Here is a 17,757-nt window from a genome sequence, read left to right as displayed (position 1 = left end):
CCCTGTATTTACAAACACACTCGCGCGAATTCGCACACAAGGGCGCATTCGCGCGCGACTACGCGTAGGAGCTCGGAGAAAATTCAAGCGGCCGGTCCATTTGCATGCTCGTCTTTTTCCAATCTCTCGAATGCTTTCCCCTCCTTTCGATTCCTACGCGCTCTACGTACCACGCCGAATACGCCGCGTCCATAAAATTCTTTTCCCCTTTATCTCCCCTTTTTCTTGCTCGGGAAGACCGTCCGTAATGCCGTTGAAACGTCGTCTCTCGCCGACAGATAATTATCTCGTTTTCACGAATACCTTTTATTCGCGAGGCCGATTAAACGTAAAAACTTATTTACCGTTTATACGACTTTTTTTGCGGGATAAGGGCTTTTCGTTTTTCGCCGCGTTTCGACGGAAGATCGGTTCGCGACGCGTTGTTCGACCTTATCGATTCGATGATCGACGATGGCCCTCGTCTCCGTGCCTTCTTCTTTAATTAATTGAAATCCCCGTCGTCGCGCCTATTTCTCCTCCGTAAAAGCAAGCCCCGACTCGACGCGACGAAGACGGCGATGATTCCAAATTTTCTACCCCCTTAATTATAATTTCCAGTGGCAGCACGACCGCGGCTCACGTAGACAATACTCGTCGAGTGACTTTCCACGGAGTTACTTAAAGGGGAGCCGTCTCTCCATGTTTTTTGCCGACGCTTTGTTTTTCTTCGAGCTCTAATAGAGCCTCTTCCCCTTCTTCGTCCTCTTTCTCTCTCCCTTCGTTCCCTCTTTCTCCCTTCTTTCGGTGCGTTCCACGAGGCTGCCTCGTTCCGCCTTTCGAGTGGACCGCATTACCGAAAAGAGGAGGTATTTTCTTCCGAAGCTCGTTCCTTCGTGAAAGCATCGTGAAAGAAAATTCCGGGAAAGCCGATGGCTTTTATTCCTCGATTCACTCCGCTCTTTAACTCGCGTCGGAAAGGTAATGGATTTGTTTTGAAAAATGGTCTAATCGGAGATACTCGTTGCATCTCGTCGTTCGCGCGTATCCGCTGATTTTGCAGGCAAGGGTAGAGAGTGATTCGCGCAACGAGAGACCGATATGAAACGTATCAAGGAACAAAGGAGAACTCGACGCGGAGCCAGCGGTTCTGCAGCGGTCGCTTCCAAGGGCGCGAAAATGACGGGGATTCTACGGAACGCTACGGCAAACAGATTACTACCGTTGATACTTGTATGCATAACGCGAACAACGTAATTGCACGCTCTTCGACCGCTACCGAGGCTACTGGTACGCCCGGTACACGCAATTACGATGTTTTACGTTATCGAGCCGACGCGAAACGAGCCACCTCGGGAATTAGAAAATGCTATACGATTTCGAGTCGACATTCGCGTGACGAGGAAAGATCGAGGAAAGAAAAGAACTCGTTTACTCGCGAGCCAGTAAGTTCCCGCCGTGCGGACGTCGGAGCGGTTAAACCTTCTTAACGCAACGTCGATCACGGAAATTCGCATGATGGATACAACTCGAAAGGAGAAAAGAAACAGTGGCGAAAGCTTTGGAGTTTGGAGGAAAGTCCAGGTTGATCACCACTGTTCACTTTCTCCGGGCGGAGGAGAGAAAGAGAGAGAGCACGAAAGAGGGAGGACGAGAGAACCCTTTAGCGTCTCACCCCGTTCGGCTCACCCGGCAGGCCAATCTCACTCTCGCTCTCGATTCGCTCTCACTCTTGTCCTCCCTCGGCTCCTTCTCTCCTCCTCTCGCTCGCTCTTTCGCTGCTTTTCTCCCCTCCCAGGGCAGCGATCTCCTTTCTTCCCTCGCCCCTTGCCCCTTGCCCCGTAACTTCCCTCGGCCCTAGCTCGGTCTCTCCACCGACTCGTCTACGTCTTCTCCCTCTGCGCCGGCAAGTGAGAGTGGACCTTGGTCCAGCGCTGAATCGACCCTCTTTGCGCCCTCCACGATCCGCGAGGCTTTTCTCTCTCTCTCTCAGCCTCTTCCTCCCTTTCTCTTTCTCGCCCCCTCGTCCTCCTCCCACCGCTTCGCCTTCTCCTCTTCTTGGTCTCTCCGGGCCGTCGTGCAACGTCGCCGCACCCTAATCCCCCATCTCGAAGATACGTCTACCCTCGAACCCTCGTATCGATTGGCGAAGAGCTCGCCAGAGGACGCCACCGGAGGACCTAACCTCCTTACTTCTCCCCCTTTCGTTTTTCGAAAATCCTTTAACGAGAAACTCAAGAACGTCTCCTCCTCTCCCTTTCTCTATATATATATATATGTCTTTCGCTTTCCTCTCGGTTCTTTTGTCTCTCGACGATTCGTGGAATAGGAAAAGGTACAGAAACGCGAGACTATCGTGGAGCGCTCGGAAGGGTCGGAAGGGAGGGCGAACTCGTGCTTAAGGGTGGGTGGTTACTTTCACCTCAAGGTCGGCACCCTTACGAATGGAATTCCTTCGAGGTCGAAAGTTTTCCTAGTCTCGAAATTTGTATAGAAACAACGAGACGGAAGAAGAAGAATACATTTACGATACTTTTTTCGGATAGAACGGATCGAGATATATGTAGGAAACTTTGTTCTCGCCGAGGATCATAAATTTGTATCAGCGCGCCCGATTATTTCACGGTTCTCTCGGCGCAGGGCGGAAGAGAGAGAGAGAGAGATTAAGAAGTAGGTCTTGGTATATTTGTCTTATCAATTAACGTCATCCGCCTTTATCGCGATTATGTTTCAGGTCTGATCGAAGGAAGAGATACGCGCGTGAACATTCGAATAGACACGAAAGCTTCGAACACTTTGGCTCTCGTTTCTCGAACGAACGAGCGGCCCATTAAAGGGCGAACGCCGATCCTCGCATGACTCGGCCCAATTATCCGGCAATTGCCGGAAATACCTCCGCATTCTCCACACTCGGCCAACTTCCCACACGGACGGATGTACGTACGACACGGAAGATACCGAGGCAACGCGCTTCTAATTACCGTTCGTGCTAAAGCAAAAGGTGGCACCGGCCACGCTCGAAAAGTGGCCTCGATCGGTCGAAAGAAGCGAAGGAAGAAATTTTCTCTCACGATCTCTCGAAATCGTGGACGTACGTACCTTGGACGTACGCATTTTCTCTCTCGAGATAATAAAAGCGTCTCTGTTGCGAGCGCGAAGCTAATAAAACCTTTTCAATTATCGAATCTCTCGCTTCGGAGATACAATGTTGTTATTAACTCTCGCCGTTAATAAAAAAAGATGGTAGAAAAAGAGAGAGAGAAAAAAAGGATTAGAGGAAGCAATGAATATCAAGGCACAGAGCCAAAAGGAGGCCCACACAACGTCGGATTAAAGACAAAGTAACGTATTCGGTTTCGCGGACGAATGAAAAAGAACGGAGGAAGGAACACTCCCCGTTCATTAATATTTCAGAGGCAATAATATCGAATGCCGGATTTTCGAGGCGGCCAAAGACGGCACACGCACGGTGGCCCTCGGGCGCGCACACCGGTGCGCTTTTTACGATCGATTCGACGTGACACGCGCGAGAGCTCGAGGAACGCGCCGATATGAACGTTTAGTTCGATCGGTTTTTTCGTGCGCCGGTGCCCGTAAAAAAAGCAATTAGCGCTCGACACATTTAATCGCGTCATAAACTCTCGAGTCGCCGCCGCCGTCCTCGTCGCCTCTCTCCTCTCTCTCGCTGTTTCTCCCTCTTTAACCTTGCCTCTCTCTATCGCTATCTCTCTCGTCGAGTCGAGAAAGGAAGGAAGCCTTTTCTTAGAACGACCGGCTTCCTCTTTGGATTTTCTTGGATACGTTATATAGAACGGTAGAAGGTCTCGTCCTTGGATTTACAGAGGGTATTAGCTCGGCCGTCGACGGGATACAAAAACGTTATGACGAATTAGGCCACCCCTCGGTTCATCGTTGACCGGAAAAAGCTCAGAACGAAGGACCTACCCTAACGATATGTGTCTTTCGGAGGGTCGTTAGTCTTCCCATAACGCGATACCTCGCTTCGCCAAAATCTTTGCGCCTTCTTTTCTTACGTTTCTGCTTTTTTTTTCTCTCTTTTTCTTTCTTTCTTTCTTTCTTTCTATCTATCTATCTTTCTTCAATTTCATTCGGTCGCTTCGTTCGATTTTCTTTTCCGACGATCGATTCGACGGCGAGAGTTTTCCAATTAATTATGATACCGTTCTAAGGGATCTCTCGAAAGAAGACCATCGAGTATCGAGTCGCGACGGGAGATGAGCAGAGAGGGAGCGAGAGAGTGCTCCGCGGTACGGATCGTTATAGAAAATTTTTCATACTCAAAGGATGAAAAATGAGTCGAGAGGCGGGAGCGTAAAGGAAGAGAGAAAAGAAGAGAACCCGGCAAAAAGCCGAAGCTCTTTTCGAAAGGAGTAATTCGCCGTCTCTGATGTCTGCGTTAACCCTATTTGATATTTTAAAATTCAATGAGCCAATCCGATCGCTAGGTGCGCTAGGTGGCTCACGAGGTACTTTTGCGTGCTGGAGCGACGTGGCTGGAAGGGAACTGGTCCAAGGGAAAAGGACGCTTAGAGCAGCGAGGGCGACCCTTTGTGATACGGTTAACAGCTTCGTTCGCCCTTTCGAGTTCTGGGTAGATCAAAAGCATCGATTACGCTCGTCCTCGTCGCTCGACTTCCCGATTCGTTCGAGACCTCGAGAACGAACACACCTACGCACGAGCGCGCGCACGTGGAATATCCTTCCGAGGGAGAGAGAGAGAGAGAGAGAAAAAGAGAGAAAAGAGAGAATCCATCGACGTCGACGGGGCTAAACTCGAGGAGTAATTATACCCGTAGCATTTATCGGAAAAGATGCTTCGTTATCGTCGACGAAATCAAAGTCGATATTCGACAAAGCGCCTCGCGAGAGATCTCGATGGTTACGCGATCGAAAAGGAACGAAGGGAATTTTGGTATTCGCGTCGTTTTCACCCGATCGACACGCGGCTTCCGGCTTTTCCATCATATTTCTGTCGCACCCTCGGCCGGCCTCTTTTCTCTTTCCTTTTCCAAGCCAAGGAAAAATCTGGTATCCGTGTACGAAATTATCCCCCGTAATCGTTACACGGGAATTCCTAGACATCATCCCCTTCGACCGGCAGTAAATTCTTGAGAAGCGTCGAAGGTGTTGGCCGATAACGACCGACCGTTTACGGGCGTATAAATGAAAAAGTGAGAGTCTTGCGTACCACGGAGGGAAACTCGTAATTCCGTAGCACCCTCCATCTTCTAATAAATGCCATAAGCCGTTCGCAGAGTGCGAACGTAATTCACCCTCGTATATAACGTCCGCGAGCGCGAGCGCACGCGTGTCCGTTCGCACGTGTACGAATCAAAGACGCTATTAATATCCGGAAAGCCGAAAGAAGACTCCGGTCGCGTCCTAGGTGACTCCGAAACGTTTTCGAGTCCTAATTCGTCGAGGAGAACGTTCCGTGCGCGTCTGCACGTGTATCGTATCGAGAAGAGGGCTGCCTCCGCGTTATCGGAGCGAGCAAGAGAAAAGAAAGGACAAGGAGGGGGAGGAGCGGGAGGAGGAGGGTCGCTGCTGCCACGGCGATAACAAGAGGCTGCCGACCACGTGACTCCAATACCAAAGTATCGATAGACGAAAAGGGGGAAGGGTGGCCGGAGAGTGAAAAAGAAGGCGACTCTGAAAAGGGGGATTCGTCTATCGATACGCCAAGCCGAGAACGTACTTTTCAATAGCGAAGAAATAGCGTTACGCGCGCGGAATTTTTCTCGAGTTCTTCCTTCGCGCTCCACAAAGTTAAAAACTATGGCGAGCTACTGGCCCAGTTTATACATTGTCCAGACACGTTCCTCGCTTCTCCGGAATATCTGGAAACGACCGCGCCTTTCGTTGTTCTTTCGCACGCGAGCGTGGAATCGTTGCGGAGCGATAATTAGTTTCGTTATGAAAAAAAAAAAAAAAGAAACGGAGAGAGGGAGAGAGAGATGAGAAGAGATGGAACACTTAATGCCAGGCAGATCGGTCGACGTTCGTTAGTAGAATGCGTTCTGAGAATTGGATTTTAATAGGCACGTAGTTTCACGTGGAACGTTTCGAGTCGTCGGGGGAAGATTTTACGACTCCTCGTTTCAGCCTTTGCCTCGGTACCGGCTACGAAGAAGGACGCTTCTTTTACCGTACGCTTTTTGAAAGACTAGTCCGAGTAATTAAAATTAATGCGACGCTAATACCAATACGCGTTATAATCTTCAGGGCAGGCGCGCGCGGTGGGATATAAAATCGGCTCCTACTCTTATAAACCGGCCGTTCTAAATTCGTTCGAGGATCGTTTGGAGCTTCGGTCGTCGCGTTTGCGTCAGCGGTAAAGAGACAATTGTTATCGGACAAGACGGTCCCGGTTCGCTCGCAACCGTCGGAAACCCGACGAGGCCGTCTCGTAAACGTCTCGATCGCCGCCTTTGTATATCATCTCGCGAGCGACGTAACGAGTATCATTATCAACGTCATAATAATTTCAACGTTGTACCTTAACTTATTTATTCGCTAGAAATGGCAGGAGTTACGGTCGGAGGGACGTTAAAAAATAAAAGGATACGCGCGGGCGTATCGAGAAGGAGAAACGACGTTGCTCGCAGGCAGCGTTACGAGTTTCGAGACAAGTTACATCGTCCTTTCGCTAGGCGGATGTAATATTCAGGACGGTCGACGGCCGTGTCGCTTTTAACGATACGACGTTGGGCGAAACAAGGAGAATAAGGGCCGGGCAAGCCGACGGGGTGAAACGATAAAACAAACTCACTGTCCGCCAAGTTTTCTCGCGTGCTAGATGCCATAACTTTGCGTCAACGCGAAACGTTTTCGCTCTTCTGCCGCGCCAAGCGGAAACCCCGAACGGGCACGCGATACGCTTTACCGATTTCCAAGCTCCTGCACCTTCGCGGCTTAGCCGACGTACGTGCACGGATCGGCCGACGTCGTAGCGTTGCCAATGACACCTTCCGCGCTAACGTCGGCCGACGATTTACGACGATTTGGGACGATTTACGACGATTTACGACGAGAATGAGATTTCAATCTGCCCTGCCGCGTTCGATACGAAACGAGAGGAATGGGCCCAACTTTCCAGGATATTCCACTTTCCCGCGCGAGCGACGGAAATGACGTTTCGGTTAATACGCGTCGCGAGATAACGACGCCGTTTATCCGATCGAAAGAAAAAGGGTTTAACGAGAATTATAATTCGCGCTTATCATCGATCTCCCTTTAACGTTGGAAGGGAGCCGAACGAGATCGATATGGATAGATGCTACGGGCGCCAATCTACGCCTTGGCGAGTGCCACTATTCGCGTACGATAATTGCTTACGAACTAGAAAACTTTCCCTCCGCCCTCTCCCCCCCCCCTCTCTCTCTCTCCGTTCCACTCGCTCATTTTCATTTTCGCTCGCTCTTTAGCGGCTCGTAGCACGTCCATCACTCAGCCGGTCGTTCACGAATGCTCGTTCTACTGACAATAGGAGGCCTCAAAAGGCAGAGCCTGGCACCGAATGCTTCGCAACCAAAGTAGAAACATATTTTTCTGAAAGGTGAATCGATCGGTGCCAAGGGAATGCTCGGCAGCCCTCGAAAAATACCGATGGAAAGTTTCTTCTTAGCGCGTAATTAAAAAACGGAAAGAAGAAAGAGAAAGGTAGTAAAAACGTTGCGCCGTTCTAATCCCGCGGCCGAATCATTAAGCCTCGTAATAAAGCAACCGTTGTAACGTTGTAACGTTATAACGGAGCGCCCTCTCGAAGCAGGGTCGGTAACACGCTCTAGTTTTGGAATTACGGCATTTGCCGTGCCACATATCATAATATCGTACGTATGCATATAACATATATTATGTAGCCGACAGGCGTACAAGGACCTTCGCTCCCCAAACACGAAACTCTCTTAAAGCCACGTGTAGTCTACCGCTACGTATCCTTGGCCAACACGGGGGATGAAATCTTAACGAGACGCGCTACGTTTCAAGGAAACACGCTTGACAGTGAAATACCTTGCCGACGCGTGCTTCGCGCCTCTCGGCGTAACGGCCCTATCTTATTTTTTAAATATTTTTAATAAATATTAATCGTCCGACGGTGCGCCGTGCGCGATCCTCGTCTATCCTCGCGTCGCTCCTTGGACGATCGAACGAAGGCGCGAGAGAGGAGGGGACGAAGGAGAAAGGGAAGTTCGGACGTTTGCCCGGATCGACGAGGCTCGATGTAACACGATGTAACGTCCGGTAACGACGCAACCTCCGGAGCGATCTCTCGGCGAGTCCGCTTCGGCGTCGCGACTCGACGTACGACGAGGGGGAAAAAGTTTTTCTCCTCGTCGACGAGACGTCGAAACGCTCGCTTGGCCTACTACCGTCGCCGCCCGGCTCGAAAGGGCAAAGGGCAAAAACGCGCCGCGTTCCTTTCCTTTCGAAGGTAGGACGACGAGTCTATCGAGGTGCGTCTACTCGCCCCGAAGAAACCTGCCTCGCTTTCGTGTACTTTCCGAGTTAATCTTTAAACCATACTTTATTGGCTAACGGACGTCGAGAAAGCTTTAAATTCTTCTCCTTTTTTCTCTCCCATCTCCGCAGCTCGTCCCTCTCGAGAAACGATATTTCGTGCGAAGTAAAAGGAGGAAAAAAGGAGGAGAGAGGAAAAGGAGAAAAGAAGAAAAGAAAACGAAAGCTTCCCCTTCCCGAAGGCTTCACTCGACGACTTTTTCCTCGTCTTCGAGTTTTAGCTCGTCTCCGTTCTGGCAAGTCGCTAAAAGCACCGTAAATTATTGCTGAAACTCGCAAAAGTTTACGGTGACACCTCGCGACGCACGCTCGTCCTGGCTCACCCCCTTCCCCGTAATTACTCTAATTATCGTCGTTTCGGAAAACGCGAGGGAGAGGCGCTCGTTTCGCGACGTCGCAGCCATTCCCTTTGCCGAGAGACACGATAATCCCGATATTCCACGAGAAAGATTCCACGTTGCTGCGTTCGGTCGATTCCTCCGTTATCCCTGACGAACGCGAATGATCGCGTTCGTTTTGCAGTTGCAGAACGTAAAGCGCTCGAACGGAAAGCCGTCAGGTGCGTGGCACATATCCATGGAAACGTCCGCGGCAATACCGCGCGTATGCACTTACATGTTCGCCCAACACCACGCGCAACGGTATGCAAGAGCGCAGAACCGTCTACATACATCGAAATGTTCTAGCCGAGTATGCACACACTCAAGATTCGATAATAGCGACCCGTCGAGGGTGGCCGAGGCTACGGCGTGCAGACCTCGAGCACGACAGTCCGTGCTCAGACGTGACTCGCGACGCAACCCCTTATTTTTCACCTTTACGCAAGTGCCTATTCTTTCCTATTTTTTCTATTTCACCGCATCCTCGGGAGTGGGCTCGTCGATCGTCGTCTAAAATAATCCTGCTCTTTCAAATCGTCGCGAAATCGAATCGAAGATTAAACCGACTGGAACGATCGAGCGAGAGAAGGAGGAAAGAAACGAATCAACTCGATAATACGATTCCAAGGAGGAAAGACTTTTGCTCGTGAGTAAGCCAAAGTAGGAAGTCCGATGGGACAAAGGCGAGGGCCAAGAAACGCGCCGAAATATCGGGACAAATCGCGTTGCGTAAGACAGCCGCCTAGTCGTCGTGCCGTCGTCGTCGTCGTCGTCGGCGTCGTCGTCGTCGTCGGCGTAGTTCATGCGCCGACTCCTTTTTATTTCCCGGAAATTTCTCGACCAAATTTATTCGTCTCGGAGGGCTACGGGGCAAAAAGAAAGATGCGAGTGAGAGAGACAGAGAGAGAGAGAGAGAGAGAGAGAGAGAGAGGGAGAGTCACGTGTGTGCGAACGTACGCGTAGGCGCGAACACAGAGGCGAAATCACACGGGCGGGGGCAAGCTATCCTTGATATTTAACGATTGATTGGCAGGATTGGCAATTTTGCCAATTACCGTGGAGTTTCGTCGGCTTTCGCGGAACGACCAATCGAAATTACATAGTCGGTGTTTCGAAAAAGATCGTTTCTCCTCTCTCTTTCTCTTTCTCTGCGTACACACACGCGCACACACGTATATATCTTCCTAGTTCGGTCTACGCATCGTTACGCTGGATCGACGGTGGTCCTCCTTAAAGTCGGAGAAGAGTCCCGTTGAAAGAAAGAAGAGGAGGGGAGAGCCTTAGGGCGTCGATCGAACAAACCGCGCCGTTCTCGAACAATAGAGCGAATATACGTAGGTATTGCGAGAGAGCGAGAGAGAGGGAGGGAAGGAGAGGGCAGAGACCTTCGAAATTCCGCGACGTTTAGCCTTCGCGACGACGTGCCTTCTTGTCTTTGACGACGATCCTGCGAATCGATAGACATCCCGCACGCACGTCTCTAACTCGGCAAGGAAATATTCTTACGGCGAGAGAAAGGAAAAGATCGGGCTGCCGATTGGTTTCAATCGTCGCTATCGATATCCTTTTAACGGCCATCATCGATACGACGAAAGAAGAGTTCGATATCTCGGCTATGATTTCGGCGAACAGTAGCCAATTTCCTTCCGTACGATTTCCGGACCTTCCTTCCCTCGATCGTCCAGAAGAAAAAGATCTCCTAAGGTTTTTCTCGCGATCCCGTGACTTTTCTCAGATAGCAGAAACCCAGGGCAAGTATCGATTTGGCGTGTTTCCTTTTCGGAAATTGCCTTGTTTCTTTCCTCCGGCTGTTGTCTCGGCGGCCGTGTTCCGCGGCGAAGATCGATACGATATCGCGATGCCGCTTGCGGACCTTCAAATCGCCTGGGTGGTCCTTCCTACGGCGTAGCGAAACTTTCTCGAACACGAGCACGGCAGAGAGTTCGAGTTTCGATACCCTTCGATCGACGTCGAGTTTACTACTAACGCTTTCTCCGAAAATACGTTTCCGATAAAAATAGTCCTTTCTCGCCTCGAACGTTCGACCTCCTACGAGGATCGATTAACTTTTTATTTGGTCCAAGCGTTTCTCTCGTTTTCTAACCAGCTTACATACCTACGATTATTTTCTATCGTAGAAGAGAGCAAAGACTCGCCAAACGAATTTTATCCGATATCGAAGATCCTATCGATCCGGGGCTCTGGCACGATCCGTTCTCGTCCTCGTCGTCGTCGTCGTCGTCGTCGTCGTCGTCGTCGTCGTCGTCGTCGCCGTCGTCGTGGGTGGACCGAACGGTAGAAGGGAAGAGAAAGAGAGAAGGGGATCTCTTCGCGGAATATGTTTACATTAAAGGCGTGTCTTAAAGGGAAGGAAGAAAAAAAAAAGAAGGAGGGAACGAACCGCAAACCGCTTAACGAGTTCTCCTTCTCTTTTCTATTCGCGACCAAACTTTAGCGATCTCGTTTCTTCTCTCGTTGGACCGCGCGACCTTCTTTGTCGTCCGATTCGGAGTTTCTGATTTCTCAAAGAAGAGAAAGACGGCGTAACTCGACGTGCGAGTTTCTAGTTAAATAGAATCGTTGGGAAAAATGACGTATCGTATCTTTGACGAAAAGCAAAATTTGTAACGCCGTGGATAAACGTGATACGTAAACGAAGGAGTTATTTTTTAAAAGATCGCTGCCTTGGGTCATCGCGAATTTTAATATTCGCGAGCCGCAACGACCCTCGGCGTCGTCGTAAAACGACGTGGGAACGGAGAGAAAAGTCGTCGGAGTTACGAGTTACGAGCGAGGGACGAGGTGTAAGGGGCTTCTTCGGTATTATTAGATTTCTTGCGAATTACTCGCGCGTCCCATTAACGAGTCCCATCTGTCTGGATTACGCGGCCAACTCGAGCTCACCCGTGCCCACGATTTAGAGCGTTGTTTTTCCACGAGGAAAACTCTTTCTCCCTCCTCTTCGACTTATCGCCGAGCTCGATCTTGCCCTTTCTTTTTCCCCGCGATTCCGATTACGATCGCGTTCGTCTCCGATCCGCTTATATCTCTCGATTATCGCCGATATCGAAATTCATCGGATATTCGATCGATAAGAGAGTTTTCTTAGTTTTAAAGGATAATTCGGGAAGACTGGAGAGTCGGAGAACGTCGAGGAATTACGTCGAGATTACGTCGTTATTATCGATCTTGAGAAGGGGAGTACCTACGCCAGCGGAATACGACTCCATCCCCTTGCGTCGAGTCTCAATCCTTACGCTCGATTAGCGCGACGAATCGCTAATGAGGCAGTTTCAATTTGAATTCTCTTTCACACACGCGCGCGCACACACCTACGGAGCGCGTCGTCTACCACGCCGTCGAAGAAAAGTCGATTCCGGCAAACGTCTTCGATCGCGCGTTTCGCGGTCTCGACGTTTCTCCACGTCGTCGTTCTTTCGCCCAAACCACTAAAAAGAGGCTCCGCGCGTCCGGTCGTTCTCGGTAACTCGATCTGCTCGAACACCTACGAAATCAAATTATACCGGCCGACACGTCATGAATTTTAATCGGCATCTAATCTTTCGTGGTCCGACCTACGGGACCGTTCCTCGATCGTACATAATTCCCGTTCGCTTCTTCTAATCGGTGCACGAGGCCGTTTAGAAAGCAATTTATCCCGAATTGTTTAAACGGAGATTCAGAGATGGAAGATTTCGTCGAACGACACCTGCGATCGACGTTTTATTCCAAATGTACATTATCACGAATTAATAAACATTTCCGTCTGGAGCGTGAGAGAGAGAGAGAGAGAGAGAGAGAAAGGGAGCACGAGGATCGGTGTGGTCCCCTTGAAACGCGAACGAGTGGTCGGCAATGAATCGTCCGAGGAGAGAGAGAGAGAGAGAGAAGTCGGTCGTACGGTCGTTCGGTCGGACGGTCGGTCGGACGGTCGGTCGGCCGGCCGCCGGTCGGTCGTTCGGCCGGTCCAGTTTGCGAAGCGGAGAGATAGTCAGTCAGTCAAGCCCGCGGCAAGTAGCTGACAGTCATGCGAACGAAAACTAATCTATCCCACACCTTGGCTAGCTCCAACAAGAGCATTAAAATTCAAAATAGCCTGTTAAACAACGTTTTAATGTCTTCCTCTCCTCTTTCCCTTCTTTGCCTCGTCCTCTCGTTCGGTCTACAGGTCGATTCAACGTCTCGCGGCTCTTTCGAATGCTCAAAGACCACCTGCCGTTTCGCGAACCGCTTAACCGTGAGTCACTCGTCCCGCCGAAGGTAAGCAGAGGAAATTGCTAGAATCGCGAGTGATTTAGAAATTTCTAACGAGCGACGTGTAATTTGCAGACGAACGAGATGGAAAAGGAGTAGTAACGCTTTGGAGGAGGATGTAGAATGCGAGCTAGATTGCGGTCCGGTCCGTGACGATGATCCAGCAGGATGAGTCGTCGCTAATTGGCTTCGCCCACGAGAGAATCGATCTTCTCGTCGGCGCTCGATTAGCGTACCCGGCGTTACGAAAATCTACTTGCCGGTCGGCTCGTTTTCAGCCCCCGTCCATCGACGGCCATTTCCTCGACGATTTCTCTCCCCTCGTTCGACGCTTTCGAACAAGAAGGAATAGAGGCGCGAAGGCCGATCGACCGCGAGAGTCGTGGCTTCCTGCGGGAGAAGACCTCGACTGGCGGAGGAGGTGCCAGGACTTTACATTCGGCGGCTGACTCTCGAGGATCCTCGGAGCGCGAAGGAACGGTCGAGCGGTTCAAGGTCGCGCACGCCACCGCGCCATATCTGTCATCCCGCCGGTCCTTACGTCTCCTCCTCCTTCTTCTCCGGCCGTGGATCTTCCAGGTATTTTCCTTCCGAGCTCGCGACTCCGCCTTTAATTATCCGACGCGTTCGCGTACGTGAAGGTCGCGCAGAGATCGCTTCTTACTCCTTTTATTCGCTCCGACGACCAACTTACCCGATCATTTGTACGATTACTCGATTAGCTCTGCCGAGGGAAGCCTCGAGTCGAATCGATTCGATCGTAGTCTTTCTCGAGCGCAGCCTCGATTATTCTCAATGCGACTCTTTAAAAGCGTTACCGTTCTTGAAGGGTCTGATAGAGAAGAGGACCGTTTACGCGCTCGTCCCGTGCTTCGAAATCCTTTCTCTTTCGTGTCGTAGGAACCCCTAATTAAACGCACTAAAATTTAACGGTCGGAACGGAACAAACGATCGCGGCCGTACGACTTAATAAAGACTCGGCGCGCGGCCGTCCGATGGTTGTTAAAGAAATCGGCGTTAAACGCACGCAAATCGGTACGTCGTCGTCGTCGTCGTCGTCGCCGGCGTTCGATCGGGTTTCGCGCAATTTTCTCTTCTATTACCTCGATCTCGAGCGTTCGCGACGCGCCTATCCAGGCTACTGGATAACGAAAGAACCTCCGGAATCGGAGAGCCCTCGTCTCGCTCTTTTTACGACTCGCAACTCCAGTTACAGATCGTGGCAGGAACGAGTGCGAAAGGAACGACCGGCCTACTTGACGATCGTTTCTCTGGAGCTTCCGGAAGCACCGGTACCGCTGATCGAATCGCAGGGGAGCGGTCGCAACGACTCGGACGCTAATCGGTCCGACGACAAGGACGACATCCTCGACGAACTTTTGGAGAAAGTAAGCGAGGTCGGCAAGGAGAGAGAAAGGGAATCTCGCGGGAGAAAGCTCGATACGTTTTTCGGAGAGGGAAGAAGTCGGAAGAGGCAGGTCGGCTCGTTGGAATGCACGAAGGAAGTCGCCACCCTCGAGGAATGTACGAGAAACATTCTTCGAGCTCGCCGTAAGTTTCTCTTCTCTCTTTTCTTTTTCCCTTTTTCCTTTCTTCCTACTACTTTTTCCTCTCCCTGTTACGCGACAGATAGCATTTTTAAAAGAGCAAAAGAATTTGGAGTTTGGAGCGATTGTGGCTTCGACGTTGGTCCGTCGATATCGCGCGCCAACGATATAAATTTGATCGAATCGATCTGCAAGCTCGCGCAAGCGAGGAAGAAATCTAATTAAAGGAAGCTAGTAAACTTTCCTCCGACGTCGGCGATTATCGGCTCGGATTTAACCGCCTATGGGAGAGAGAACGAAAGGATCGGCAGTTTGGAAGGTCGTGTGCGATTTAATGGCGATGCACGTGACGGTATTAGAAAATTAAAAGCGCGATAATCGAGGCGCGAAAGGTGCGTTGTGCGAGGGAAGGTGCGCGGAGAAAGGTGCAGCCGTGAAAATAGGGTTGCATTCGCTTGGGTGCATTCATTAAGAGGGGCTGCCCCTGTTGCTATGCAACGCATTAGAAGAAACGTTTACGATCGGTCGCGTTGCCGTAGTTAAAGGACGATGACGTAATTCACGTTTCCGCGCACAAGTCGCTTTGCGATACAATCGATTTTAGTTTTCTTTTTATCTCGATTTCGTGCCATTGCCGACTCGTCGATCCTTCGATACTCTCTCTCTCTCTCTCTTAGACGATAAACGTGATCGCTCGAATTCCAGAAAAAGGGGAGAACGAGATGCCGCCGAGGAAAGGAGGCTTTCGAGAAGAGGATTGCATGTGTTCCGAAATCCCGGAGAAGTTGCGCGTCGACGTAAGAAAGAAGACGGAAGTTACGAGCGCGTCGTCGAGGAGCCCGAGCCCGGAGGTGACCCACACGATAAGAATCGCGATGAAGTATCACGGACGACCAGGACGACGCAACGAGGAGGAGAACAAGGAGGCTGGAAGAAGGGGTAGAAGATCTCGAGGGGGGAACGCAAAGGATATTCGCGAAAGAACGACGACGAGTGGGCCGCTTGGAAAGGGGGATGAGATCGTTCGGGAGGAGGGTTGTTGCACCGGTGCGAACGTAGCTTTGGATTTCACGTTGAATTGCAACAGCGTGCGCCTGACGTCTCGTGACACAAGTCTCAAAGCTGGCGACGTCTCGCGAAACCCTTGCGATTAGCGTTTCGAACCGCTTAGTCGGCGGTTCCGATAGATAGATAGATAAAAGAGTCGACGGCGAAAATACGTTTTTCCAAACGAATTTCTCTCGATCGTCCAAAAGGCTCCGCCGCGTCGATCGCGTTTATAAATAGCAGAGAGGAGACGAAGCGTAATCGGATAGAAAAAGAGGAAGAAGAAAAAGTATAGAGGAGTCTCGGCAGAGTCTCCGGCAAAAGTAGAAGGACCGCTTCTCGCGCGAATAACGAAATTCGGAATCGTGAATCTCCCGGAGGGCAATAAATCGCAATCTCCAGTTCGATTTCTCCGAAGAAGAAGAAGCAGCAGCAGAAGAAGGAGGGGAGGGGGAGGAGGAGAGAAACGCACACTCGCGCACGCGCGCGGCCTATTAATTAGATCGTCTAATAAATCGCCAGCAAGCGGACGGCCAAGTAGAAGCGCCGTTAGGCTCTTTCTCGTCGTCCTTCGGTTCTCTCGTCGTCCAAAGAAAGAATCAGAAGAGAAACGAGAAGGTGGAGGAGGAGGAGGTTAAGAGGACGAAGAAGAAAGAAGAGGAGGAGGAAAAGAGAAGCGCGTAGGATCGTACGAGAGGTTCCTTTTCTCCCGGTGGACCGGCGCAAGATGAGAATCGCGCGTCTAGCTTGGCCCCTTGGAAGGCCAAGAGAGCCAGCCCAAACCGGGTGAGAGAAGTTGGCCGGTTCTCCCTTCCCTCCACCTCCCCCCCCCCCCACTCTCTCTCTCTCTCTCGTCGCATTTTTATTCTGTCTGTGCTGTGTACGCTGCTCTCTCTAAGGGCGAAAATGGTTCATGGCCGTTTCCAACCGCCGATTTCGTCGCGGATCCTGCGAGGAGGATCGACCACCTCCTCCTTCTCGTCCTCGGCCGTTGCTGCCGCTGCCGCCACCGTCGTCTCTCTTCTTTTTTCCCCCTTTTTTCTCTCTCCTCTCTTCTTGTTTCCGATAAACGCGCGTTTGTAGAAAACCCGAGAAGTTTACACCCGGTACGAGCCGTTTCCCGCGAGATTCGTATATTTGCGATCATATTACGCGTTATTTGCATACCGCGCTCGTTCGAATAACGTCAGGTTAGCGTTTATTCCCTCCCCCTTCTTTTTCTCTTTTTATTTTTCAACGGATAAAATTCAAAGTTAGAACGTCTCCTTTGTGAGAGAGTGGGAGAGAGAGAGAGAGAGAGGAACGTTAACGTCGTTGCGTCCGGCTGCAGTTATAACGAGTATGCGAATAGGTATCTAGTTTGCATCGTGGACCGTATTTTTCACGAGTCTCGATAAAAATATAAACTTTATCGCGAGATAAAACCGCGTTTTATCCCACCGTTTCGGTTATTACGAATGAGAGTTCAACCCTTTCGACGTTATCTCCCGACGGAGATACGTGCACGATATCGTCCTATTTTATCGATTAGTTCCTTCATTGCCGACAAAGCCGATTAGATTATTTTCTCTCTCGCTCTTTCGCTTCTCTTCCATCGATACGCCTCTCGTCCGTACTCGCTCTTTCTTTCTTCCTTCCTTCCTTCCGTAAATCTTCTTCCTCGTCATCTTCGCAGTTCGCTCCGCTACCAACCCCCCTTTACTTTGCGTCGGCATCGATTAACGTGTTTACTCGATTGAGACGCGCAAAAACGCGCGAACGAGTATCCACAAATGACTTTCGACGAAGATCTGCGAGAGAACGAAAGACAAAGGAGACTTTGTGCGCCGTTGATGAGGCTACGACGTCTTGCGCTTCCTTTTTTCTTTCCTCTTTCTTTCCTTTTTTCTCTTCTCCCCGTCCACCTTCTCTTCCATCTCTCTCGCTCTCGCTCGCTCCAAGATATCGATGTAAAAAAAAGAAGAAAAGAAGAAAAGAAAAAAGAGACGCAAATGGAAGACGATGAGACG

General features: G+C 50.6%; 1 protein-coding gene across 1 annotated transcript; it reads left to right on the top strand.

The window, feature by feature from the left end:
• Positions 1–1,080: 1,080 nt before the first annotated feature.
• On the top strand, positions 1,081–17,459 carry LOC127071898 (uncharacterized). Its single transcript, XM_051011709.1, has 4 exons — positions 1,081–1,212; positions 13,507–13,733; positions 14,365–14,705; positions 15,407–17,459. The coding sequence occupies exons 1-4, from the start codon at positions 1,081–1,083 to the stop codon at positions 15,853–15,855; spliced, it is 1,149 nt and encodes a 382-aa protein (XP_050867666.1). The 3' UTR covers positions 15,856–17,459.
• The last annotated feature ends 298 nt before the right edge of the window (positions 17,460–17,757 follow it).

This window comes from Vespula vulgaris, chromosome 23 (assembly GCF_905475345.1).
Source record: "Vespula vulgaris chromosome 23, iyVesVulg1.1, whole genome shotgun sequence".
NCBI lineage: Eukaryota > Metazoa > Arthropoda > Insecta > Hymenoptera > Vespidae > Vespula > Vespula vulgaris.
Note: the sequence above shows the minus strand (reverse complement) of the source record. Positions and strands in the feature narration are given on the sequence as shown.

What these genes read in the sequence shown, in the direction of transcription:
- LOC127071898 (XM_051011709.1), top strand. Translation starts at nt 1,081, where the DNA reads ATGAAACGTATCAAGGAACAAAGGAGAACTCGACGCGGAGCCAGCGGT. An exon ending in TCCGGCCGTGGATCTTCCAG is followed by an intron (nt 13,734 to 14,364) that starts GTATTTTCCTTC and finishes TCGCAACTCCAG; the next exon opens with TTACAGATCGTGGCAGGAAC. An exon ending in AAACATTCTTCGAGCTCGCC is followed by an intron (nt 14,706 to 15,406) that starts GTAAGTTTCTCT and finishes CTCGAATTCCAG; the next exon opens with AAAAAGGGGAGAACGAGATG.